Source organism: Fundulus heteroclitus, chromosome 19, assembly GCF_011125445.2.
Source record: "Fundulus heteroclitus isolate FHET01 chromosome 19, MU-UCD_Fhet_4.1, whole genome shotgun sequence".
Lineage (NCBI taxonomy): Eukaryota > Metazoa > Chordata > Actinopteri > Cyprinodontiformes > Fundulidae > Fundulus > Fundulus heteroclitus.
In genome coordinates this window covers 7,312,281-7,332,770 of record NC_046379.1, presented here as the reverse complement: position 1 = coordinate 7,332,770, position 20,490 = coordinate 7,312,281, and the positions used below count along the sequence as shown (strand labels likewise).

The window sequence follows — 20,490 nt, the reverse complement described above, 5'->3', positions numbered from 1 at the left end:
GTTAGATGGTTAATTGTTATAAACCACACCTAAAAAAAAGAGGACTGGGCTGTGATGTCCATAATGGCAGCTTCCCCTAACCCCCTGCCACCACAGGAGGGTAGGGGAGCTGATTCTGCTCTTTGCTACTTCTGTTTCAATTCTAATATAAGTGGAGTTGATACAAAAGTTTACAGTTTCTAAACGATCGTTTAAATATTATTTATGATTTGTTTATCCCAAGAACAACAAAAAGGTGCCACAGCATCTCTAACAGATTTAATTCTGTGCATTTAATAAAAATTAATGCATTTTTCTAGCTATTCAGAGTTGCCCCTTAAGGTGTGGTTTTGATCGTTGTCCTGCTGAATATATTAACCCTAACCTTGATAAAATGGTCACAGAGAGACGGTCCAGCTCTCTACTTTAGTATTTTCTGTTACCCTGAAACAGCAAAACAGCCCCAGACCATCACACTACTGCCGCCATGTTTGATTATTGGTAATGCCGCTGTTTTCATAAAATGCCAAGTTAGTTTAATGACAGATGAAACGAGCCACAAACATTCTAAAAGGTTCCTCGTTTGTCTCTTTAGTCAACAGGATATTTACGCTCTAGGAAATCATAATGTTTTATTTTATTTATTTATTTATTTATTTGTGTTTTTTTCTTTTACACAAATGGGAGCTGGGTCTTTGTTTTCCTCTTGATTACCATGGGTTTTGACCTCAGGGCTCTCCCGTGGAGGCCATTCTTGTCCATCTCTCTTTCTTATCGTTGAATCGTGAACTATGACTTTAACCTGCGGTGTCTTCGGTGTTGTTCTGGGTTCTCTAATGACCTCCCCACTGAACCTTTGAGTTCTTGGAGTCATTTTGGCGTTAGCTGGCGCCTCCTTGAAAGGTTCACCACTGTTCCCTGTTTTTTTTCCAGTTCTCCGTTCTTGAAATTATTTAGATTGGTGCATGATATGTCAGTTTTTTTTTTGTTGTTTTTTAGATCTTTGGGCCTGCTTCCTGTTGTCAGACAGGACCTATTTAGTTTTTTTTTTTTATTCTTCCGGTCTGACTGTCCAACTACTGGAATCGAACCAAAAAATGTGATTAATCGCAATGGATTTTTGTTTTACAAAAGGGGGGCAATTACTTTTTTTTCACACAGCTGAAGGTTTGTTTGGACGGAGTTTTCACTATTAACTCGGATCCTTTTTGTCTCTCATTAAAATATATTTGATGGGTGTTTCAGAGTTTGTCAGGGGTGCGTTGTTTTTTTTTTTTTTATGAGGCTGCGTGCACAACGCATTTAACCAGAAATGTAGCCTCGGTGGTCTGCCTGTGATCCGTGCAATGCAACAGTGCCATCTATGGAGCTGCAGCCTCGCCTCCCATCCCGCATGCATCACGTTGCAGCCTGTGTGCGTCCAGACGCCGCCGCCTGTGGACGCGCCTGTCATCTGGAGGAAACTCCTCCCCGCAGACAGCGCGTCCTGTCGCCTTTCCAGCGCAATGGTCTCCTGGATCATCTCTAGACTTGTGGTGTAAGTCGTCTGTTTGTTTTTTCGTTTCGTGCCGCGTATGCCTTCCTTGTGTCAGGGGCTTAGAAATAGAAACGCGTCCCGGGGGTTGGAGCAGATCTCCGTAACGGCGCAAAAGGAGCGCGCACCGCAAGCCCCCCCGCAATCCCCCGCGACAGCCCGATTTGATCAGAATCAGATGTTAATGTGTGAGCAGATCGGGTGAAGGACTATTAATTTTTAACAGAGCAGGGTGTTTTTTTCTGCAGGGCTGCAGTCTGGACCCCGAGCAGGAAGCTGAGCCAGGCCTGCGGACCTGTTCTATTTCTGAGGCAGATGCCAGCGCTCAGCAGCCAGGATCTCTTTGTGTGTTTATCGGGCAGATTTGTTAATAACAGACAAAACACGACAGAGCAGCTGATCTATAGCCGTACTGTGCTGCTGGCAGTGGGTCACCTCATCCGGGTGATGAAGCCTAAAATGTCACTTGAGCGTCTGGACAACAGGAGCGGTCCTCCGGTGTTTGTGTCCCAGATTGGAAGCGGCACAAAGGGGATGGCTCGCTCAGCCTTCTCCGGTTACAATGCAACACCCTAAAAAAAGTCTGCGCACTAATATTTTTTTTCCCACCAATAAAAGCACTGTTGCAACAGTAAAAATGACAGTGAGGTGTTGGGAGGACATCAACAGCTGGGCCACCGAGCTCAGGACAGAGCAGAAATTAAATTTAGATCATAAGATCCTGTTACAAGCTGGAGCTCCTTAGCCCCGGCTGTTAATCGGTGCATGTCCCAGCTCCAGCAGGCCAGAGCTCATATCCTGACTGTCCTTGTCTGGTTGAACTCTGCTGGTTAGCTGACCGGGCCGGCAGCAGTGTTGTGTTGGGTTGTGGGTCAGTAATCTGATCTGGTCCTGGTTGTTTGTGTCACAGCATGCAGCACGTCTCTGTGCACGCATGGGTGACAGGTGTCTGCTGCAAATCTGGAGAAATGTAGAGAAAAATATACAACACATGAAGTCTAATTTTGTCTTCTGCCTGCCGGGAAGCTTGGAAAGCCAAATCTTCCTTTGGGTCGGCTATATTTAAAAAAGCTGTTGACCATGATGTGGTGTTTGACTCAGCAGGAAGGCAAATCGGTTAACGGCGCAGTTCTGCAGGATGCTCCAGCCTGCAGTCCAGCGCTGCAAATCATTTGGCACTCGTTTAGATTAAATATCTTAGATTTGGACATGTACACGGCATAAGGGGAGCTAAAAATGAGTTAAATCTTCTTGAAATTTGTGTTTTTGTCCTTGATCTGAGCAGGTGAATAAACTTATCTGCCAATGGAATGAGATTTTTACACTCAAAATAGGAACAATTCATTTCCATCATCTTATTTCACGTGCAGTATATCTAAATATTTTATTTTAGGAGTCAAAATACTCATTCCATTGGCAAATAATCTTATTTACCTGCTCAAATCAAGGACAAAAACTATAATTTCAAGAAAATTTCACTTAGTTCTCGTATTGCAGTGTAAGATAAACAATCTTATTTTTAAATCTTGTTTTTTTTTCTGTTTTTGGTTTAATCCTAAATTGAGCACAACCGTGTATTTTCTTTTTGTCTAAGTTATTCTGGGAATCTTAAAATTCAGTAAATAACCTACAAAATAAGCTAAATTTCCAAAGAACCAAAAATATAGACAGCTTTAAGTTTCAGAAACTGCTTCATTTAGCTACTTGAATTAAGAATGACAGACACTATCTATTTAGAGTGCAATGTATTATATATGTATTATATATTTATTAAAAGACAAATCACAATGACCTTCAGGGTATATATGCTAGCAGAGCTGATGCGAGATATATTTTTCTAACATTTTCTAACACTATACATTTAAGAATTACACAGTTATCAATCATTTATGGCACCTTTTTTAACATTAAGTTTAACTTGAAGACGTCAGATATAATATGTCCTGATTCTATATGATTCACACACATCTGGACGGTACAGTTAATTAAATAATTGGAACCATTTCTGTCCTTCAGACTCGTTTTTGGTACGCTTTATCCTGCATACTCGTCTTATAAGGCAGTGAAGACAAAAGATGTGAAAGAATATGTAAGTACAGTTTAAGGGAAAGTTCAGTCTGGTTTGTGCACAGCTGCTCTGTGTGACTGCATTTCCTGTTCTTCGGTATTTCAGGTCAAATGGATGATGTACTGGATAATATTTGCCCTTTTCACTACGGTGGAGGTGTTTACAGATCTGTTTCTCTGTTGGTAAGTCGTCTCGTGTGTAGCCGAAAACATCAGTTTTTTCCCTCACTGTCTAACATTTAAACAGACTAAGCCTTTTCCTGTTTTAGATTACTTATGATTAGCAAAATTATTTCTATTTGATAAATGGCAAAATAATGAAAATAAATTTTCTAATTTTCTACTCAAGTTTTAACTTCCCAGCTGAAGCCTTGAGATTTATTTTTTCATGATGCAACAAAACACGCCCACATCATGATGCTGCCACTACCTTACTTCACAGTTAGGATGCTCTTCTCAGGCTGGGCAGCTTCACCCTTTTTCCTCCAAATTGCACCAGGGATCATTAGAGCTAAAAAAAATATGACATTTTAGTTTCATCAGACCACAGGACATGTCTCCAAATATCAAGGTTATTGTCCCTGAATGCTTTTACTCGACGTGACAAGGCTTTATGTGTTGCTTTCGGATACGTTGCTTCTTCTTTGCTGAGTGGCTTCTTAGCCCAAGCTGGTACAGGGCTTATTTTACTGTAGAGAGTAACGCGCTCTTACCAGCTGCTTTTGCTTTTATTTTGGCGGTCAATTCATACATTTCGCACAAAAACACGTTAAATCTCTGGATCCAATGTCATTGCACTTTAAATCAGCAAACATTTTATATTTGCAGAATTATTTTAACAGATGAATGTGGCGTCTTCAAGCATTTTATAACATTTGGAGGTTTACGGTTCTCTTCCTGATATCTTTCCTGATTTATTTATGTTTTTTATTATTACGTTGTCACAAAAGAGACGTTGCGTTAAAGACGTTCCTCTATTTAGCTCAAATGTTTTGAATTAACCTAAGCTTGCAAAGCCATGACATTATCCCATAGGATAAGGTGGGATAATGTGAAAGTATGAGAATGCTTTAACTGTATTTGGAAGAGATCTTAAAATGCTTATATTCAAAGGAAAATATCTTCTGTTTGAACATGTTTTCCTCCTCGCAGGCTTCCTTTCTACTATGAACTGAAGATCGCCTTCGTGGTGTGGCTGCTGTCCCCTTACACCAAGGGCTCCAGTGTGCTGTACAGGAAGTTTGTCCATCCCACGCTTTCCTCAAAAGAAAAGGTGAAATCCCTTTTCCTCCGTGATATCCTGCTTCGTTTCCTCTTGGTGGGTTTAAAAGTTCTACGTTTTTCAGTGGAGGAACGCGTTCAGTCCGCAGGGTGGAAGGTGATGTGACCAACAGAGTTTGAGCGTCGTTCGCAACAGTCTGCCGAACGGACAGAGGCCCCTTTGTGCTCATTTTCTTTGCCGCTTTAGCTGTTAAAATGTGTTTGCTGAGCGTGTGAGAGGAAATGTCACGCTGCTTTTCCATTTTCTCTTGGCCTTTTTGTCCTCAAGGTTAACTCCGGAAACCGATAAATGAGTTTCCTCAGGATCAGAAGAAGTCACACAGGTTAAAGAGAAGCAGCGGCCCGCAGGGTTATGATGGAGGAAGCTGCGATCTGGTAACGAGGGAACATCTGCTTTTTATTTTCAGGACATCGATGAGTACATCTGCCAAGCAAAAGACAAAAGCTACGACACACTGGTGCATTTCGGGAGGAAAGGACTGAATGTTGCAGCCACAGCTGCAGTAATGGCTGCTGCAAAGGTAATGCAGACACATGATTCCAGGTTCCATGGACCAAAGGATGCTGGTGAAGATTCTCAGTCATCCAGGTCATGGTCATTCCAAAAAAAAGTAAAAAACAAAGCAACTGGACTTGTTTTCCGTAGTTGAAGACGTTTCGCTTCCTCTCCAGGAAGCTTTCTCAATTAAAAAAATGTCTGGAGTAATGATGAGTACCAAGCTTTATACTACTGTCCAAACAAAGGCCTTGTAATGGCTTAGATAACATGCAAATTCAACAGAAACAGGTCCACCCCTTAGTAATGGGCGTTTACTAAGGGCTAATTTTTCCGTTTTCCACATTTATAACGGCTTTAACAACCGCCCATTACTTTACAGCTTTGTTTTTTACTTTTTTTTGGATTGACTAAAGGATGAAACCTGCTGTTTTCTGGCCTCCCACAAATTCAATAATCAAATTCATAACTGCATATATTTTACCCAAAATGCCCAATAGGCTTCTGCATTCATAACTGCTGGTGATAAATAAAAAAAACCGGTGTCTCTGATGTAGGGTCAAGGCGTTCTGTCAGACAGATTACGGAGTTTCAGCATGCAGGATCTGTCGTCTTACCAGTCCGATCCAGCTGAGAGCGGAACCAGCGCCGCCCAGCCTGCCGCAGCTCAGCACCGAACCAGACCTATCATCCGCAGCAAGTCAGAGAGCTACAAGGGTGAGACATCCTTACCGCTCTGCTGGCCCACAAACTGAACACTCAGCGGCTTTTACACAATGCAAAAAAGGAACTGAAAGTAAGTGAAATTTACTTGAAATCAGTGTATTTTTCCTTGATTTGAGGAGCTAAATAAGATCATTTGCCAATGGAATGAGTATTTGTACCCCTAAAATAAGATAATTAGAAATCCTGCACTGGAAATAAGATGATGGAGATGAATTGTTCCTATTTAAAGTGCAAAAATCTTATTCCATTGACAAATAGTCTCATTTAGCTGCTCAAATCAATGAAAAATACATTGATTTTAAGAAAATTTCACTTACTTTTAGTTCTCTTTTTGCAGTGCAGGGTCACCAATCAATGTAAAAAGTCATGTTATAGCCAGAACATTTGTTGCATTCGATTGGGCTTTTAATGTGATATACCTGCACAGAGGGGTGTACAGAATACTTGTGAAGGAGAAAGGAAATTATGCAGGTTTTTAAAGGTTTTTTTCTTTTTCTTTTTTTGCAAATAAAACTCTGAAAATGATGGCCTTTTCAAAAGCTCAGCAATAGATTAACGTGTAATTATTTTAGTGAAATCAAATAGAAGAAAATTAATCATTACAGGCCCAAAAAAGGGGCTTGGATGTTTGCATAAACAAAAAAAAAAACGGTTTATTGTTTCCTTACTTTCCGTTTTCCACATTTATAACCGCTGTTTTTGTCGGTCGAGAAAATGTTTTTAGTCTAATCCCAGCAACAAAGACGAAACCTCCAGCTGTATTTAACCAAGTTTAATGAATACCTAAGCCTCCTTTTGAGTAAATGTAATGTTTTTGGCCCCATTTACCAAAAGCATTCAAATAAAAATTGAAAAAAGACAAAAAAACTAAAATAATTTGGGTTGTACAAAAAATATATCCATCTATCTATCAATAAAAATTGAATCTTTGAAAACTGCAAATCATTTTGATTTCCACCAACTTCATTTGCTGGAGGGCCAGATTTGTATCATTGTTGAATGGTTCAAGGGCCACATAAATGTATTTTAAGGACCACAAATGGCCCCTGGGCCACACTTTGGACACTGCTCAGTTAAAGCTAATTTTCTTCCCCCCATTCTTCTTAGCAAAAAAAAGCTCAAATTCAATCAGATTAGATAGAAAGCATGCATCAATTTTCTGGTCTTGCTACAGATTTTTAATTAGATTTTGCTCTGGACTTTGACTAGGCCATTCTAACACAAGTAAACGCTTCAATCTGAAACCAACATAGCACTAGATTTAGGGTAGTCATCCTGCAGAAAGTTGTACCTCCATCTCTGTCTCAAGTCCAGGAATTAACTCCTTCCTACTTTGACCAGCTTCGTTCTCCCTCATGGAAAAAGCGCCACCTACACTGCAAAATCGGATGTAAAAATTTGTAAAAAATTTCTTAAAATTTGTGTTTTTGTCCTAGATTTGAGCAGGTAAATAAGATTATCTGCCTATGGAACAAGTATTTTTACCCCTGAAATAAGATAATTAGATATACTGCACTTGAAATAAGACGATGGAAATGAGTTGTTCCTATTTTAAGTGCAAAAATCCTATTCCATTGACAAATAGTCTCATTTAGCTGCTCAAATCAAGGAAAATACAATCATTTCAAGAACACTTTACTTATTTTAAATTCCGTTTTTGCAGTGTAGCATTATGCTACCAATAACGTATGTTACCATGGGGATAGTATATTCAGGGTTATAATGAGCATTAGTTTTCCACCAGACAGCATTTTAAATACTGCCCCAAAAAAATGCAGTTTATGAAAACAGGACTTCTTGGTCCATCCTCTGTCCATGTCCAGATGATGGATTGTACAATGGAGATGCTCAAAGCTTGAGATGTTTTTTTTTAACTTAACCCTGCTCCAAATGTCTCCTCACACTGACATGTCTGCTGGGTTTCTTGGTCTTCGGGATGCTGATGTTAAATTACACACAGGTGGATGCTATTTATAAAGGAGGTGACCTCTGAAGGCAATTGTCTGGATTAGATTTGAATTTAGGGATATATGTTGGGTTATAAAACAAAATCCCGATAACCTACGCAGAAGTTTGCTGCTGTAGAGTGACAGGGAGATGTTTGGGAGGTGTGAATACTTTTTCCAGACCAGTGTACAATCCTCCCCACACAGCCTTCAGGTAAATATCGGTTCGTTGGGGATCCTTCATGCTGCTGCAGCTTGGATGGCTCAAGACAAGCAGACATGTCTTCCTGTTCAGGCTCCTTTTCAGATATTGTTCAGTGGATCTGCTTTCCTGACTGTTCCCCAGACCTTAGTCTGGACTTCCTGTTTGGGCCGGGCCGGGCCTCACAGGACCACCAGTCTGACCGTCTGATAACAGATCTCCCACATAGCAGCAGCAGCGATTCATCCCCAGTTTCACGTCAGGGGAACAGGGTTTGTTTTATGCTAGTGTCGCGTTTTCCACACGATCGATGGTCTGAGAAAACACTAAACCTTCAGTGAAATGACCCTAAATCATAGAAATATTTTGCTTTTTTTTCTTTACATTCAAGTTAATGCCAAGGTTGTGAAGCTGTGTTTTGAAATTGGTGTGTAATTTCCTTAAAGCTCGTCCCTGTGGCTCAGGGGAGCCCCTGACAGGTACATTCATCCACACTGCAAAAACGGATCTAAAAATAAGCAAAATGTTCTTAAACATAATGTTTTTGTCCTTGATCTGAGCAGGTAAATATGATCATTTGCCAATGGAATTAGTATTTTAACCCCTAAATGAAGATAATTAGACATGCTGCACTTGAAATAAGATGATGGTGATGAATTGTTCCTATTTTAAGTGCAAAAATCTTATTCTATTGGCGGATCATCTTATTTACCTGCTCAAATCAAGGACAGATACACTAATTTTAAGAAAATTTTACTTATTTTTAGTTCCGTTTTTGCAGTGCATTTTATCTAGCGGATGAACACAAGTTGGATCATGGTGTGTGGGATGGCAGTTAAATTAAACCATGAGGCTGATGGTGATCAAAATTATCAAACAGAGTTACAATCATAAGCTGAATACAGAAATAATTTATAGAATTTAAGATAAATTTTAGGAAAAACTGTATTTTTTCCCTCATGTGTCCAAACTAAGACAACAATTTAGGAGCTTAGAAGGTGTTTTTCTTTTCATTATTACATCACTGTATGAGGTAAGACAGAGATATGATGAGCTAGTCGGCCTTTGCAACAGGCAGAATGCAGGCACGTGAAAGAAGAACAGAAGAAAGTGAATAATGTCCGCCTTGTTATGCTTGTTTGTGCGCCAACAAGTTGCTTTCTGCCTCATTGTGTTTTTGCCCAGCGGCTAAACATATTATTATCCGAGCTTTTAAACCCTCCAGCAGACACGGAAACAAGTTGCCGCTTTATGCCAGTAACCCGATCCAGCGGGGCCGGAGACGCGTCTCATCCGTTCCTCGCCCCCGCCCACCAACGTCTGTTTCTCCTGGGTGCAGATTTTGACATGGATGGGTATGAGGTGCTGGGGCTGGAGCAGCTGGACTCGGCAGAGTTTCTACCCCAAACAAAGCCGAGCTCAGAGTCTGAGTCCACGCCCGTTACGCCGTCTGTGACGCCCCAGCCCGGCCCTCCCTCCACGCCCGCTCCCCCTGATGCTCCTGCAGCCCAGGAGCGGTCTGAGGAAGGGCCGGGGAAGGAGGTGCGGGCCACGTCCAGCTCCCCGCAGCTCAGGATGAGTAGGAGGAAAGCCCCGGAGGTACGCAGCCCGGTGAGCGTGGCTGCTCAGCTGCTGCCCGATGAGAGTGCCGCTCTCTAACAGATTAACTCCTGCCGCTGCGTTTTCAGATGAGCATCATGGTTTGGAAGTATTTACCCATCATGCTCGCAGGATTTCTGCAGTGATGCACTAACCTCGTGGGAATTTACATTGAAACGTGGAGGGGGGGGGCATCAAGCACACTACAAAAACGGAATTAAAATGTTCTTAAACTTAGAGTATTTATCCTTGATTTGAGCAGGTAAATAAGATTATCTGCCAATGGAATGAGTATTTTTTACCCCTAAAATAAGATACTTAGACATCCTGCACTTGAAATAAGATGATTAAGATGAATTGTTCCTATTTTAAGTGCAAAAATCTTATTCCATTGGCAAATCATATTATTGACCTGCTCAAATCAAGGACAAATACACAAATTTTAAGAATTTTCTTTATTATTTCTAGCTCTCTTTTTGCAGTGCATTTAACAAGTCAAAGTGTTTCTCAGCAGCATGAATAGATGAGGAAATTTGTGTTGGGTTAGTTACTTACTGATTATTTTCCTTTAAATAGTCCTGTGTTTTAGGGAGAAAAAAAATGCATCTGTTGGAGATGAAGATTGAAGATTTATCGCCAAGAAGCGCTTTTTCACAAAGAAGAAAATAAGCCAAACACAAATTTCCTTACGTTTTGCGCTAACTGCATATTTATTACTGATGGACATATTGTCCAGATGTTGGCAACAACTGAAGTAATCCACACATACAACAGTCAGCGCAAAAACAGTCCATAAATCAAGTTGTGTGTAATATAGTGGAACGATTATTGTACACCTTTGCTGAAATCAATGTAGTACTCAATCAAAAAGCCTTTTTTTTAAACGTGCTACATAAATAAACTGAACTGAATTGAGACGCATTGCCCAGGTGGGATTTTGACCCGTCCTTCTGAACAGAACTTTCTGCAGATCTTGAAGGTTTGCTCTCATCTGACTTGACTAGATTCTGTATTTCACCGGCTTGTCCAAATGCTCTCCAGCCGACTTTAGACCAGCATCAACATGCTTTTCCTTCAGCAGTGGAGTCTTGTGCAGTGAGCTTGCGAAGCGGCCATGTTGGTTCAGTGGTGAATACCTGCAGGTTCCAGGTCATTCTGAAGCTTTCTATCAGAGGTTCTTGGCTCTCTGAAATCTCCTGTGATTATTCCTTTGACTCCTCCGTGGGAAATGTTACAAAGGGAAGCTGGTTAGAGCTGTAATGACGTTCTTTCCGCCTCTGGATGATGGCGTCAGTCGTGCTTGCTGTAGAGTTCATAAATTCATAAATCCACCTGTGACCAACGGCGTCATTATGTTTCGCAATAACAGGGTTGAGGAAATCTTGAGAGAGCTCTTTGCTGTTTTCTGATCATGAGTTCCTGCTAATGGAAAACCTTCAGCCCCATTAGATATACATTTACTGAGGAAAACATTATCATCGTTCAATATAATTTCTCCCGCTGTGTGAGAGGCAAACGGAGTAAATTATTGACATTGAGTGCCTGCCAGTGTGTTTTACCCTGCTAAATGATTGTATTAATGTATTTTTCATGCTTTGTGGAACAGAATGACGTTTATTGATGACTTTGAGGCTTTTGCTTCTGAGTGGCAATGACCAAGGCTGGTCTTTGTTGTTAATTAAGGCTAAATTAAAAAAAAGAATGATGCCCAAAATAGATACAAAGAAATATATATATAAAAAATAATAATAAGGAAATTTCAGATGGTTAAAAATGATATGAACAAATTTTAGAACAATGAAAATAAGCAATTTTGAACAGTTGTAGGATTTATTTGTTCCTTAGGGGGGAAAAACTTTGTTGACGATGCAGATACAGTACAGTGAAAGATAAAAATACAGAAACAGTATTTTACTATAGTAGATTATTACTGTTTTCATGTTGTTTGATCTTGAACTGATGCTAATAATACTGTATCAGTTCTTAATTAGATTTTGTAAAACCTTTCCCTCTTTTTTTAAACTAAAGGCTTAAATTAACTTCTACGATTTTTGCCTTTGCTTTAAACAAGTTGTACCTTTTACAGGCAGACAAACGTTTTAAAGCACTAGTTTCATCTCACATGTGGGTTTTACTAATAAAAACAGTAAAATCAGCAGCACTTTGGACGCGGCGACTAAATCTGACTGCATTTCCGTCTGCCTCTGTGCTTCCAGCCTCCTCTTAGAGTCCTGAGGCCTCTCACCAGATCCAGGAGTGCTCTTTCTTCAAACAGTGAAGCCATGTGAAGCCGTCCTCGCGTCTCCTCCAGCTGCCTTTGCTGCAACAAGTAAAAAAAAAAGAAAAAGAAAACGAATGGCAAGAAGCTCCACGACTGAAGCAGCCCTGCTTAGGCACGGCGTATTACCAAAGTGACCTACAAAGATCCCCAGTCCACAGCATATACCCCCGGTGGCTCGCGACGTTCACAGAGAAGAGGTTTGGTCGGATGAGTGAACGAGCTCCATGCTGACAGACACTTTGCATTTAAACATGTATTGATGTACAGTTTGTGGACTTTTATCTCATGCTTTGGTTGTTTTTCTATATTGGAGGCGGCTGCATGTGTGTTCCTCGTCATCGGTCTTGGTGTTTATGAAGCAGAACGTACCTTAGAGGAGATCATCACGGGGATCGGAGCCCAGCACTGAAACAGGAGCTGAGGTTGTGTTTTTTTTTTTTTTTTGGTTCTTAAAATGATCAATCAGTCCACTTATCAGACATTCACCTCCCTCTCTCTGTCTCTCAGTGGGCAGACGCCCCAAAATGATTTGCACTATATTCCTAATTTACATCACTGCCCTTAGACGTAGCTGTGGCTTAGGTTCCTTATCAAGTATCATCTCTAAGGGTTTGATTTCTTCCATTAAGATCACAACTAATGCATCACTACAATCAGGTCAGTCGCTGAAGGACTTAACGCTGAAAACTGCTTAACGACAAATGGCTGAAATCACTGGCTGCTGTTAGCCGGGCGGCTCTGCGTCCTCTCGTTGGTCCTCCTGACGACCAGAGCCGCCGTGTTGATTAACAGCTCTTCTTCTACTGTTTTCTCTGAGCCCAAACCTGATTTTCACTGTGTTGGTGTGCCGTAATTTTACATGGTTGCATCTGTATCTCTTACAATGGTAAAAAAAAAAAAAAAAAACTGAAGCTTCTCAGGTACAACTGTTCTGTTTACATCCTTTCACTCTGATCTTGTAGATATACTTATTATTGCGCACATTGATCTGTTCTTTTAGTGGATTAAATTGTGGAGAAGAAGCAGCACTGCAAAAAGGGAACTAAAAGTAAGTAAAATTTTCTTAAAATTAGTATATTTTTCCTTGATTTGAGCAGCTAAATAAGACTATTTGCCAATGGAAAGAGAATTTCTATCCCCTAAAATAGGATAATTAAATATCCTGCACTTGAAATAAGATGATAGAGATGAATTGTTCTTATTTTAAGTACAAAAATCTTATTCCATTGGCAGATAGAATGATTTACCAGCTCGAATCAAAGAAAAATACACTAATTTCAAGAGGATTTTACCTACTTTTAGTTCCCTTTTTGCAGTGAGGGTGTTTCTAATCACGTGTCAGTGCCGTCAGTGTTAGTGTTGGAGGTGATTTTCCACACGTTGCATTTAACGTTCAAGCTCCCTGCATGATCTTAATTTCTGATGAACGTTTGAGGATTTTGCGTCAAGCTGCTGTGGCTTAGTTTCTGTGTCGACAAAACATTAAATATGATTAACTGTTTGGCCGTAGAACAGAGAAACCTGCGTCCTCAGACATTTTAGAGTCATGTGAGAAAAATGAGGACACCCCAAGGGGAAGTGATTTTTTAGCTGTTAAACAAAAGAAAAGACTTTGTTTTCCGTGTTAAACTGCATATGTCAGAAATGTGTCAGGACACCCTACCCACTGATTTTTACACCTTTTGGCTGAAATTACTCCAAAGAGATGCACACATCAGTCTGAGGAAGGTCTGCCTCACTCCTGGGTTTCGGTTCTGAGACGTTAAAGGGGATTCCTGCATGTTCAGTGTGTTTCTGCACTGCAAAAACAGAACTTAAAATAAGTAAAATGTTCTTAAAATGATTGTATTTGTCCTTGATTTGAGCAGGTAAATAAGACTATTTGCCAATGGAATAAGATTTTTGCACTTAAAATAGGAACAACTCATCTCCATCACCTTATTTCAAGTGCAGGATGTCCAATTATCTTATTTTAGGGGGTAAAAATACTCATTCCATTGGCAAATAATCTTTTTTACCTGCTTAAATCAAGGACAAATACACTAACTTTAAGAACATTTTACTTATTTTTAGATCCGTTTTTGCAGTGTGGACATCCCACTGGGTCTCAGTAAGATCAGGATATGGGCTTTAATTTGGTCCAGGACTCTCAATTTGTTAGTTTTCAGTCAGTTCTAGGTGGACGCCCTGGCAGGGTTTGGGTCATTTTCCTGTTTAAAGCTCCAGTTTCCTGGAGCTTTAATTCCAGACGGTCTTATATCTTCCTCAAACACTTTCTGACACACGGGACAATTCATGGTTGACTCAGTGATGGTGAGTTGGCCTGATCCCGCTGGAATAAAGCATCCCCAGAACCATGACGCTCCCACCTCCATACGTCCCAGCCGAGAGGAGCTTCTTCTTGAAATTATGTATTTTGTCACGCTCTCTAACACATCCTCATTTCTGGTCCCCAAACAATTGAATTTTACTCATCTGTGCTGATGCTTCTCTACGTTCTCACTGGCAAAAGTTGATCTGACCTCCATGGTGTTTATTAGAGAGCAAAGGTTATTTTCCTGGCGGTTAACGACTTTTTTTTTATAAATCTGAGACTTCTTTTACAGCCCTACTAAACTCAACAGCCGTCTGCACGCAATGTGAGGTGTGTGCAATTTTAACCATATAAGGTGGGAATAAATGTGGGGCTGTGCTATTTTTTTTTAACCAGCATTTCCATTTCGTTGCAAAGCTCTTTTCTTTAGTTTTTAATCATTTAAATTTTGTGAATTTTTAATATAACTGAAATTAAATATCTGAATGTCCAGAAATGTTAGAGATCAGTCTTTGCGGGGGTGTCCTGAATTACTCACATGACTATAAATCCAACTCAGTCCTTTGTTTTTTTCTGGCAGGCCAGAATGTTAAATTTCTTTAGTTTTGTAGCTGAGAACGGCTCAAAACAGAAAGCAGCGATGCGATGGTGTCATAATTCATAACTGTTGATTTAAATGGACAATAAAAAAAAAAAAATCAACCAAGGCTTCATGTTTGATGGTTTCTGTCGCGTTTTCTACAAAAGAACAGATACAAGGTGTTCTGACAAGAAGCTTTATTTTTATGACAGCATGGATGTTTGACATCATTACGTTAAATACAGGATCAGCAGACGGCTTCACTCAGAGATTGACCCGGTCGTGGTACTTCTGGTACGGATCATTGAGGAACCAGTTTCTCCTCTTCCAGAAAGAAGAGGTCATTTTATCCAGGAGTTTGCTCTGAGTCTTGTTGCAGAAAACGATTTCCCTCAAACGCTTTCGCCTGGCGGGCAGCTTCTTCCACAGCTTCTTCTTGTACCCAGCCTGTTCGGATGCCAAAGACCCTTCGTTAGATGCAAACCAAACAGAAACCAGAGATTCTAAACAGGCAATAAAAAAGGGCACACCTTCCGTCTGATCCAAAGGCCACAGTGCAGCCGCATAAACCGCGCCGTCGCCGCTTTCACCGTTTTCCTCTTCCCCTTCTTCAGGCTGACATACGTCAGGTTTCTGCAGGGTTGCCAGGTCAGGCTGGGAACCAGTGCAGATACCCTGAAACGGAAAAACAGCTCCGATATTTCAGGGACTCGCTGCCGTAAAACTATTTTTGCTCCAGGATTACAAAACCACAGTAATAATACATTTAAGAGATGAAGAGGCTCAACCCTGATGGATGAGGGCTGTTCATAAGGTGCATTTGAAGACCATTGGAAATCCAAAATTTCCCTTCATTTCCCTCGTTTACGCCCAATGGGACGTTCAAAGACGGTTCACTTATATACAGAAAGCCTGAAATTTATTTATTTATTTATTTATGTTTTTTCACTTTCTTTTTTCAGGTTTCACTTTACACATGCCAGCTTAAATAATAGTACATATGATTTAGCAATGGCATCTAGGTGTTATTTGATTGTATCTGTTGCTTTATGTCTGTTGGTTGTGCTGTTCTTTTTGCATCTCTCTTTCCAGGTGATGGAGCAGACGGAGAAGGTTTTATCACTCTCTCCCCTATATCTCTTCTTTCTTTCACCTCTTCTCTTTCTTTTCTTTTTTTTCTCTTCTTGTTCTTCCTTTACTCTCCCATTGTAGTGTCCATATAATTTGAAATTCTCCCTGCAGGAATCACAATAAAGCTATTCACATGCATAAATCAAGCGGAGCACTATGGCGAAAGCTGTTCACTCCACTTGTAAAAGCAAAATCTGTATTGCCACATTGCTAGACAGGACACTGGGGGGGAAAAAAAGACGGTTTGGAATCTTTGTATTTGGCGAGAAATGACATGAACAGCAGTATTTTACATTCATTGCAGCCTAAATTCACAGATTGTGTCATTTTCAATAATTCTTTCACTATCTTGGTTCTATTTACATTTGTTTTTCCATTTAATATTTATCTGTGATCTTAGATAGATTGCATTAGATTTGCTTTGTTTGTTTGATTACTTATTGCACTTTATTTCAGTATTTTTTTTTTTTTGTAGAAACCATAAACATCATCCTGAACACAGGATTCTTAATAAAGAGTGGCATGAGTGTGTCTGCCGTCTACCATAATTATTCTGGCCGGACAACCGGGGGAGATTGATTCTTTAAATCAGATGCCTTATACGGTCCTTTAGAGGTCACAAGTTTGGATTATAACCAACACCTCCATTACAAGGATAAAGCCCAGTTTATTGTCACAGCTATAACAGATAGATTGAAGTAACAACTCTTGAACTGATGATGTTCGAGAGGCAGGACAGGCTGTTTTTGTCTTGATTGTGTGGAGGAAAAGTGAGACTTTCAGCTGCTTCCATTCACTGCTGCTATGTTTAACACAACCAGTCCACAGCCCACTGATATGAACTATTCTGGGGACTCAGTTGCTCAGAGAGACGGGAGTGCCGACACCCATAAATACTGGAGTTGCAATGCTGACCAGAAATGCTGCCAGAACCATAGCTGTTCAATTTACAGTTGTTGTCACAGGCGGGTATTAAGACCAAGCTCACTACACAGCCGGGGGTGGGGGGGGGGGGGTAGCTATGGGTGGACCTTTGTACCAGTGCCCACTCAATCAAATTGCTTTCGTAAAACAAAAGTATACAATTATTCTTTGGAAGCGTGTCACTTAAAGTCCATGTGAAGCAGCAATTAATGTGTTATTAATCACCCAGACAAATTTTAATTATTAAAAACAGTTAAGCATTTAAAATGAGGTCTTACAAGTGGTGGGGGAAAAAAAAAAAAAATAAATCACTCAGCACTGAAAAAAAAAAAAGAGATTGTTTCCACCCACCTCGGCCCAATATAATTGACAATAAATTCTGCTGGGACCAGACAATCGGTTTGCAAATGTTTTTTTTTGTTTTCTTTCTGTCGCCATTTAGGAACCAGTGAGGCGCAGAGATTAAAGCCCTGCACCTATACTCCAGAGAATCTGGGGTTACACAAGTAACAATGCTATTTCCTGCCCTTTAAGACTACAGCTAGTGGGTTAAAGGCCAAACGGGATGCAGTCTACGCCTCACTGGGTCAGCCTGGACTAGAAACATAAAACGTTGTCTGCTCAGACAACAACTTCAAACTCAGCCATGCGTAATTACGCGATTAGAGGCGTCCTTTGAAATAGAGGAGAAATAATGTCTGGTCTGGTCAGAGGCTGAGACGGCAAACTCACTGCTGTGAAAGATGACGACGAACGTTTTAAACTGTAACTGTGCTTTTTTTTTTTTTTTTTTTTTTAATCTCTCTTATTGTGTCTCTCTGTGAAATCTGCTGTTAAAGGGAAGTTTTCCTCTCCACTGTCGCTTCATGCATGCTCAGTATGAGGGATTGCTGCAAAGCCATCAACAATGCAGACGACTGTCCACTGTGGCTCTACGCTCTTTCAGGAGGAGTGAATGCTGCTTGGAGAGACTTGATGCAACCTGCTGGGTTTCCTTAGAGAGGAAACTTTCTGACCAACCTGTCTGTGGGATTTGATGGAATTGACTTCGTAAAGAGCATTTAAATAAAATGTAATTGAACAGTAAGAGCATGAGCAGAATGGGGGGTGGGGGTAAAATGAACAGCTGGATCATGGATAAAGCTGCAGCATTTGAAGCAACCATCTTATTATTCAGAGATTGTGTCAACTGTAATATTTTCTTGTTAAATTCAGGAAAAAAAAAAGATTTCAGTTTGGTTGTTTTTTGTAGAAGTTTCTGTGGAGCTGCTGACAAACTAACCGCATTTTCCCCCCTTTTTTAAATCTATTCACTAAATGGATGAATGATGCGACGGCACTGGGAGGGATTACTATCAGAAACGACCATAATGACCTCAACAGGCTGCCACCATTTATTGGAACGACTCAGTTATGCTGCCGCGCTTGTGTCTCCAAGTCATCCTACAGGGGTGCTGATGAATATTTTACTAATGTCAATTCATAGACTGTTCACTTTGAACGGGTATGGTCCCTTCTCCTCGCTTGTATTGTGAACCTACAAATAAACTTACCTTCAATTATAATTATTTGGCCCACCCACTGTTTTTTGTTTTTTATTAGGCCACTGCTACACAGGTTTTACATCCCTCTGTAGGGTGCTCGGTTTTAAGATTATCTTCTCACTGCCTCCTGTCCCCTGGATGCTGAATCCCCATCTATACGTCCAGAGCTAAAAGCTGACAGGTGGGAGTTACAAAGACCACAGAGCTCCTCCTTCCAGGTGCAACCTTCGACTGTTTTCTCAGCCAATTTCTGAGTGAATGCTACTCGTACACAGCTACAAAAAAAAAAAAAAAAAAAAGACAAGCGTGTAAAAAAACGATGATTAAAAATCCCGTTAAAGATGTTACCGATGCAGCAGCGAGCAGCGGGGAGGCTGAGCCGCAGCGTAGCGGACAGGAGCGCAGACAGCGGCCGCAGCGGTTCCGAAGAGAGGCTGACGCTGGCTGAACAAGGACAGCTGACGGGTCTGGAGAGGACTGGTTCCGACGGAGCGGGACAGAGGCCTCAGCAGCCCTGTTGGTAGAAAGTCAGAGGCAACATCAGAAGCACAGAGCAGAAGAAACGCAACTTCCCCGCCTCAGCAATCCCCTGAGCCTTTAAACTGAAGCCGTCAGAGCATAAACCGTGTATTACAGTAACATTAACAGCATTAAAAACGATTAATTTAACCCACACAACACCAAAATGTAAGAAAACATCAGAAACATACCTGACAACCTTCGGGCCACCAGCGCCGCCATGTTTTGTCTCTAAATGTACGGTGTCCTGCTTGGACAAACCTCGTTCGTTCGCTTGTGAATGAACACTGAGCATTCATCACTGCCCCCTAGCGTTCACTACTGAACACTGCAGTTATTTTCACATTCTCAGATTGTTAGGTCCAAATTAACTGAATAAAAGCATAAACACACCAATTATTAAACCAATACATTTAAAACTGACAGAACAACTTAAAAATATAAATATTTGTATCATTTTGCTTAGAATATTACCCTTATTTTATTTTTGTTCTTTGTTTATTTTTTAAAGGATTTGTTTTTAATTTAACATTTTTGTTTCTTTTACTTAAAAATGCATTTATGTATCTTTTTCCCCCTTATTTTTTATTATATTGTTGCTTTTAACCCCCAGAAGCCTTTTTCCACCTGTTTAATTAAAAGGGAGGTGAAGGATCCATGTACAGATTGTATATGCACGCCCGTGTTTGGTTTTTCTAAGCAGCTGACGTAAAGTTTGGAAGGAACAGATCTGCACACAGAACCTTACTTTTGATTGAAGGAGATGACCCAACCAGGGACAGTCCATCTTATTTTCATAATGAGGCAGAAATGCATAAGGGAAAGTAAAAAAGGAGACAAAAAAATACATGGAACTAAAAAGGCTTCTGGTGAAAAAACAGTAGGAAAAGTCCTGTGCGAGATAAAAGAGGCATTAATGTATCAATATGGAAAAGAAAAACACACAAAAACAACAAAAAAACCCAGAAAATCTAAGAATAAATGCTTAAATAAATTGTGTATTAGAAACAAACAGAGGTAATTAAAGGTTCCTTTAGATATAAAACATGTGGTAAAATATATAAATGGGATATTTTAAACAAAGATAGATGAATAAATATAAAATTATTTCTTATTTTTAAATTAATTGTTACATTTCACATGTATTGGTTTATTTATTGGTCCATTTAAATACTGCTTTTATTTTTAATTCTGTCAGTTTAGGTCCTCCATACTTTCAGCAGACCTCTGTGAATATGCATTTCTTCTTTAATCCTGCACCAAACTATGTTTTATTCAGAATATTACAGTAATTGTTCATCTTTTTTGTCCCTACTGCTAAACTTTGCCAATGTCCCTTGAAGTTCAGAATGTCCAGAGTATGATAA

General features: G+C 40.2%; 2 protein-coding genes across 4 annotated transcripts; one reads left to right on the top strand and one right to left on the bottom strand.

Annotated features, from left to right (window-relative positions):
- The first annotated feature begins 1,371 nt into the window (after nucleotides 1-1,371).
- Nucleotides 1,372-13,017, top strand: reep1 (receptor accessory protein 1). Of its 3 annotated transcripts, none has more exons than XM_012864533.3 (8): nucleotides 1,372-1,516; nucleotides 3,530-3,602; nucleotides 3,687-3,763; nucleotides 4,733-4,853; nucleotides 5,269-5,382; nucleotides 5,915-6,074; nucleotides 9,571-9,830; nucleotides 12,047-13,017. In XM_012864533.3, the coding sequence occupies exons 1-8, from the start codon at nucleotides 1,485-1,487 to the stop codon at nucleotides 12,116-12,118; spliced, it is 909 nt and encodes a 302-aa protein (XP_012719987.3). In that variant the 5' UTR covers nucleotides 1,372-1,484; the 3' UTR covers nucleotides 12,119-13,017. The 3 variants fall into 3 exon arrangements, with proteins under 3 accessions (XP_012719987.3, XP_021173187.2, XP_021173189.2); XM_021317512.2 differs by having other exon boundaries at nucleotides 9,571-9,842; XM_021317514.2 differs by lacking the exon at nucleotides 9,571-9,830 and having other exon boundaries at nucleotides 1,375-1,516.
- Nucleotides 13,018-15,187: 2,170 nt separating this feature from the next.
- On the bottom strand, nucleotides 15,188-19,407 carry mrpl35 (mitochondrial ribosomal protein L35). The gene is made up of 4 exons (XM_012864484.3): nucleotides 19,315-19,407; nucleotides 18,953-19,118; nucleotides 15,536-15,680; nucleotides 15,188-15,452 (listed from the first exon to the last, which is right to left on the bottom strand). The coding sequence occupies exons 1-4, from the start codon at nucleotides 19,343-19,345 to the stop codon at nucleotides 15,270-15,272; spliced, it is 525 nt and encodes a 174-aa protein (XP_012719938.2). The 5' UTR covers nucleotides 19,346-19,407; the 3' UTR covers nucleotides 15,188-15,269.
- Nucleotides 19,408-20,490: the final 1,083 nt, after the last annotated feature.

Bases quoted from the DNA above. Each gene is read 5' to 3' on its own strand.
- reep1 (XM_021317512.2), top strand. From the start codon at position 1,485: ATGGTCTCCTGGATCATCTCTAGACTTGTGGT. The intron at 6,075-9,570 runs GTGAGACATCCT...TCCTGGGTGCAG, and splicing joins CAAGTCAGAGAGCTACAAGG to ATTTTGACATGGATGGGTAT. The intron at 9,843-12,046 runs GTGAGCGTGGCT...CTGTGCTTCCAG, and splicing joins CCCCGGAGGTACGCAGCCCG to CCTCCTCTTAGAGTCCTGAG.
- mrpl35 (XM_012864484.3), bottom strand. From the start codon at position 19,345: ATGGCGGCGCTGGTGGCCCGAAGGTTGTCAG. The intron at 15,681-18,952 runs GTAACATCTTTA...TTTCCGTTTCAG, and splicing joins CGCTGCTCGCTGCTGCATCG to GGTATCTGCACTGGTTCCCA. The intron at 15,453-15,535 runs GTGTGCCCTTTT...GCATCCGAACAG, and splicing joins GCCTTTGGATCAGACGGAAG to GCTGGGTACAAGAAGAAGCT.